At 36.5% G+C, this 6,437-nt stretch overlaps 1 protein-coding gene across 1 annotated transcript in view; it reads left to right on the top strand.

The window, feature by feature from the left end:
- Positions 1–4,214: 4,214 nt before the first annotated feature.
- F5 (coagulation factor V) overlaps positions 4,215–6,437 on the top strand; it is a 34,989-nt gene continuing 32,766 nt past the window's right edge. Inside the window, exon 1 of the mRNA XM_040570232.1 lies at positions 4,215–5,185. Coding sequence (XP_040426166.1) covers positions 5,025–5,185 — 161 coding nt within the window. The 5' untranslated portion in view covers positions 4,215–5,024. The remainder of the gene's footprint in view (positions 5,186–6,437) is intronic.

Genomic DNA, 6,437 nt, shown 5'->3' with positions numbered 1-6,437 from the left:
TAATTGTCTGAATTTTGCTTCTATTGAAATAACTCCGGAGAAGTTCTGCTATACTGGAGTCCTTTTCCTACTGTGCATCTTCTGGTTTGCATGCCTTCTAGGTCTCTATGCATTGATTTTAGACTTCTTCAAGTACATTCTAGTTTACAGGTACTGCAGTGAAGACCTAGGTAAAATTTGATTCCATTGAATCTGAAGTTGTATTTTATTTATTTATTTATTTATTAACTGTAGGGAATGGGTTTTAATGCAAAGGGAGTAGTTTTAGATATTTTAAATATTGTCACATTTGATGTCTGTTCCTCATTTTACATGAAATGCTTTGAAAACACAAAGTCCTGTTTCCAATTAAAAAAAAAAAAAATCAATAACTTCCAAGACATACATGGAAAGAGCATTTCTTTGTTTAGAAAGTTCAGTCCAAGTTGAAACTTTAAATAACGAAGAGTGGAAATAGTGTTAAAGAACAAGGGCAATTTCAACTTTGTCCTTCTGTTGCAGCTTTTGTAGGTGTGGGAAAGCACAGCTTGTTTGACGGGCTTAGTAACAAACACCCTAATCAGTTGCTGGAGAACCAGACAAATTCAAGGCATTCTTGGTGTTATGAAGTCCGTAGTGACAGATGTAATTTAGTGTCTTATTTTCATTAGTTTATTGATTTCATGTTTCTTCCTGAAACATACCTATCTGCTTTCCTATTGGAAAATAACCTTATCTGCAAGTAACTGTAGGAATTGATTCAGGTCTAATTTATTATTTTTAAAGATGCATGTAGGAAACATGGCCATGTGAAAGGAGAGATAATTCATTCACAAAGTATCATAACTACTGTTGGAAATATGCATGCATGTAATTTTACAAAAGGCTCATTTTTTGCTAATAAATCCCCTTCTGGTTCCAGCAAGGATTTATGATGAAAAAAAAATGCAAATCTTCCTAGTTGGAAACGCTCACAATCTTACATCACCTGGTTAACATCGTATTATAAGCACCGGTGTTCTTGCTTTATTCTATACAGAAAGAAAGCCAAATTTAGCGTGTTGCTAGACTGACTTAACATGTGGGCAGTTGGTCCTGTTCAGAATATCTGTTGTGAGATGGGCAAATACAGAAGTCATAGTACAGAAGTGAAACTGGAACGCAGAACACAAGCATGGTTTTAAGTAGGAGCAAAATTCTTTGTGGAATGAAACTGAAAATTTTGGGGCAAAAATTAATTTTAAAATTTTTGAGTCAGACAATGTAGTTTTTGAAGAAAGGAAGGTAATTCATCCTTCTATTTCTTCTATGAACATTTTTTCAGACCAAAAGGCAATGGTATCAGACAAATTTGTTGAAGATTTGAAGTTAAATTTTACAACATTTACAGAATTCACATTTTTTTCTGTGAAACTGAATTCAATGTTTCTGTACAAATAGTACTGGGTCTGGCTAAATAACAGTTTCTGGCAAACATAGGGACTGGAGAAATACCCAATTCTAGTTGAGGATTTGCTGTTCTCCTAAGGAAAAACAAGATTAGAACATGTGGATGTGTTTGTCTTAATCAATGTGATGTATCATCTGAAGCCGTTAGTACCAGAGCAGTCTGAAAATGCTGCTCTTCTATATTTCTACTGTCCTGTAGTGTCTGTATGGTCACTCATGTTATGCGGTCTGCCTTTATTAAAGGGTTATGCAGGATGTGTTCTTATACATGCTGCCATCAAATACAAAACACATGTACATGTTCCTTTTGCATAATTTGTACCTAGAAAGAAAGCCTAAAAGTTTCTCTACCATCTGTTTTCTTGGCTTGCTCACGTGATTTTCAACATAGTACATCTTATCTTAAACTTCTAAAATGAGTCATTTCACAGATCAAGCTTTCTTGGCTTTAGTGCCTTCTTGCAGAAGAGAAGATATTTATTGATGGTTTCTCCCTCTGCATTGTGCCTGGTAGATCTGGTAAGTGCGTGTCTATCTTTTACCTACATTCAGAATCATGTGTTTACTGCTGATCAATAATTAACTCATTGTTTGCCCATAGAAGTCCTTTCGCCCTGCGCTAAACAAAGTATGCTTGCTGGACACGTTGTGCATTGATTTGTGTGTTTGAATGAGAGAGAGATACAGACCTGTGTTAGGGCATTATTAGCAACCAATTCAGTAATTATTTTACATCTTTATACTAGCTCGCTATTAGTCACTATAATGTAATTGCTGAAACTAATGGCAGTCTTTGGGATTTGACTACCTGATAGCACTTAAGATAGAGTTTGTGATAAAGCAGAACCAAGTTTGTTGTGGGTCCTAGTCTGTAGTTTACAGAAAGTTGAAAATCACCTCATAACTCTTTTGAAGAGTTATCTGTTCTTGATTGCTCAGACTCAGCCTAGGCTATTCAGGGTGAAAAACTAGCAATACCAGTTTGTTTTAAAGGCTACTCTTTAATAGGACATCACTTCCTACTGCTGCTCTTTCAGTATGTTTTCACATGTAGTATAACAAGAACCAGCACCTAGGCGTCAGAACAGATAGTAAACTTCCCCATTTAGTGGGCTGGCTTTTATTGTTAAAAAGTACTGTTTACGCTTCTCTTCCCATGCTTTGTTTTTATTTTGCATTTAAATATCAGTACATCCCAAAGGTACAGCTTAGCTTTGAGAATAACTTTGTTCATTGTGCTGCTGATTACTTTGCAAGTATAGAACCCCCACGTCCATCAAAAAGGATAAAACAGAAGTAGCTAATTGATTATCAGTTTTGATTCTTAGGTAACGATCTCACATCAAGGGTTTCTAATCAGGTTTTCTGGGTATTAATACTTGGCCTGCACTTCTTTTGGTTTTTGTTGTGTTTTTTTTTTTTTTTAATTACAGGGAAGAATTAAGTATTAGAAACATACATATAAGGAAAAACTTAAACAGACCATCAAACAGTCAAGCCAACTTAATTTGTATTTTAATTTTGTCTCATCAGCCTATCACATCAGAGTACAGCGAGATCCTCAAATCCATCTATGGGAGGGAGCTTTAGGAATAGTGTTGTGAAGTCCAACGGGTAGAGATTGGACATAGACATGAATTAGTTTTATTTTTGATAGAGAGGTGTGTGGTATTTGTATATGTTTCTGTATGAATGTTTAAGAAGTAGAGACAAGCTGGCTTAAAAGTGAATATGCTTTAGGTTTACAAGAATGATAGGCGCTTCAGCACCAGCTGCTCCCCATCACGTCCAAATAGAAGGTAGGAATAACTCATTTACATGGAGATAGTGTTTTTGTTGTTGTTTTTCATAAAATCCAAATTATAGGCATTTTCATGCTGTCAGACTCTTAAACACCTGCACTGAAAGAGATCCTGAACCAGGGATGAAACTGGGACCAGAGTAGAAATAAGACAAATATTACAACTTCTTACTTTAAAATTATTGAAGCAGTTTGCTAAGGATTGTGGTGGGTTCTTTAATCAAATCAAGAATTCCTTAGTAATAAAATGCTATTGGACTGTGTTTACCTAAGATTTCTCATCAATATCAGTGCACATATTATAGTCCAACCTAGTTTTTGCTGGATTCTGGATTTTGAATCCATTTCATACATAACGAATGTGTCAAAGTGGATAATGGGTACAAGTGATGAGCTCCATGCAGATGCGGTAAGAGGTAACTTCAGTTCAATATGCTGCCTTGAAACCTTTCCATGATGAAACCTTTCCATGCCTGTAGTCATATGCTGTACAAGTGATCATGATTGTTTTCAGGTTTAGGTATCAAACGTTCAGAAGTTTGGTAAAGGAATATTTAGCTATTAGTCTTCTTTGATTTTTTTCTTTTAACTGTTTCTCTGTTTCTTCTAAGGCCGTGCCATACCTGCTGGAATAGAGTTACCATATGAGCTGCCAATTAGGCCATTCTGCTGTTGAACAACATATCAAAACTGGACTTCATCAGGTTTTGTTTTAAAGTACTCTGAAGTAATATCATCCTTATTTATGTCTGGATCTGGAATGAGATCATTTTGGGTTTGTGTTTTTAGGTTATTTTTTTGTCTTGCCAACAGTAGCAAAGCATTCTTGTAAAACTGTTGTAAACTTCTATTCATGAAAAAAATTAGATATTTTCCTTTTTCCAGTTATTGCAGTGCACAGGGATAAAGGCCAACAACTTTCTACTTGCTTTGACAAATTTTTGAACACTGGCAAAAGCAGAGAGACACTTTCGTTGGTATAGCTGACATTTGTAATTAGCCTATCAAAAGGTACTTTCCTAATAATTTCTCTTTAGATAAATTTTAACAGACCCTTACCAAGACAAGATGAGAAGGATTCTGACTACGCCCAAGTCTTCAGGCTAACCTGTTGGCTGCCACTGAGAAACCAGTTCATTATCTAGTATGAGTTTCTTGAGAATATAGCAGGAAAAAAACCTAAGTTGGCAATGTTAAGAAATTGGGTATGCTGTATGAGGTAACCTGAACTAGATTTGAACTAGATTTAGCTCTGCATCCAGTTGTAGTCCCCATGTCTAATCCCTCAGCATTTTGCTCTCTAACTGGGAATGTTTCCACAGGCCTTAGGAGATGTTGCCTATCTGGGAAATTTCCACTACGCCAAGTATGTGCCGAGTTTGTTTCCTGGTAAGACACAATATGTGCCCCGCTCCTTCCTAATCAAGTAAGTCAAACATCTTGTAATTGTAAGTAATCTAAGTAATTATTTCCTGCTCCTGCTGCTTCAGTAGACAATGGCCCAACCGCACTCTGTAGCGGGGCTGAAGCAGCTTCTCTGTGGTGCACGTCTCTCAGTGAAGATGAAGTGGAGGAGGGGTGGGAAGGTAGTTTAAACATTTTTTTTTTATCTCTATTGGATCCCTGTCAGCAAGGGGAGGAGAAGGTGAAGAGCAGTGACCTGAGCGTAGTGAACACTGTTACCCTCTTGCGTCAGGATTATTTCATTTCTGAGGGGAAGTTGGGAGCAGCAACAGCAATAAAAGCAGCAGTTTCTGCCTCGTCTTCCAGAGCAGCATCTGCAGGCATCTCTACCATGACACTCCACTGCATGCGTCTTTTTCTCTTGCTTCTGCTCGGTTCATGGTGGCCAGACTCAGAGAAGCATGTGGTGGGAGCTGCAAAGATCAGGGAGCACTACATAGCTGCTCAGACCACGATTTGGACCTACAAACCAGAACCTGAGGAGAAGTCCAGGTAACAAAGTACACGTTAGGAAGGGTAAAATTAGTTGTCTCTTGTGACTGGAAGTGTTGTGATTTTCCTGAGGAATTTTGGAGCCCAGGAGGACCTCAGAGCCTGATCTGTTGACTTCAGAGGAGCTGTGTGATCTGAACTGGAGACAATGAAGTATCAAAAGCTTTTTGTTCGTTAATTGATAGAATCATTTTTATGTTTTCAGAACACTTTTGTTGAATACATACCAGCTTGTTTTTATCATCATCTGTGTCTGTGTTTGTCTTTTTTAATGTGATTATTTTTAGATACATAGGTTTTGAGCAATGCTAAGTTTAGCCATGATTTGATAAGATTATTCCTTAAAGTCTGAAAGCTTTCACAGATAGGTCCTAATTTGGGTACTATCACTTTCACTTAAATCAAAGCCTGATGAACTTTGGAACTAGTTGTTGTTTCTGAGTTGTTTGGTAGTTTTTGTGAAATGTTCATCCTGAGTTCTGCTGAGCAAAGGTTGTAGGATCAAGCATTGCAATACTTTAGGTGAAAACACTAATTTCAAAACTCTTTTTTCATATAGCATTGCTGAATGGCCAACCTACATGCATACACAAATCAAGCATATAAAATAACTTCTTTGTATTACCACCGTTATGCCTAGAATTATACACACTGCAAGTGCATTGCTACAAATGACAGGTCTTAGACCTGACTTAGAATTCTGTTTAAATTAGGCTTGGTTCTTATACTGGGTTTACTATAGTCAAAATACATAGCTTTTCATCATGAAGTGGAATGAAATGGTACAAATTACTGAGATTACTATTTCTGTATTGTCCTACATTGAAGGATATATTTGGATATTACAGCATTTTTTTATATATCAGTGAATGACTTGTTTTCTTTATTTTGGTTTAGTCTGGGATTTTTTATTATTTTTAAATGTGTATTGGATTTCTGCATGCTGTGGCAAGGACACTTCCAATTCAGTTTTCAATTTTCTACGTGTTCTTTTTTCAAAACTAATTCAAACAAAGTTTCTGTGTTTTCTAAAACTTCTCCTTGAAAGTTTAATACAGCCGCTGTGACCATAACGTCAAACTGGCAGGACAGAAGAATACAGGTTTTAAACGTAGGAATATGAAGCCAAATACCCTTTAACTGTTGACCTGGTCATGTGGATTTAGTATTTAGAACTTCAATATCATCTGCACTGAATGCATCAATATAAGCATCAACTACTATTTCATTAAAGGTCACGTTTTGGATAGAT

Source organism: Cygnus olor, chromosome 1 (genome assembly GCF_009769625.2).
Source record: "Cygnus olor isolate bCygOlo1 chromosome 1, bCygOlo1.pri.v2, whole genome shotgun sequence".
Lineage (NCBI taxonomy): Eukaryota > Metazoa > Chordata > Aves > Anseriformes > Anatidae > Cygnus > Cygnus olor.
The sequence above is the reverse complement of the archived record's forward strand: the minus strand, read 5'-3'. Positions and strand labels throughout refer to the sequence as shown.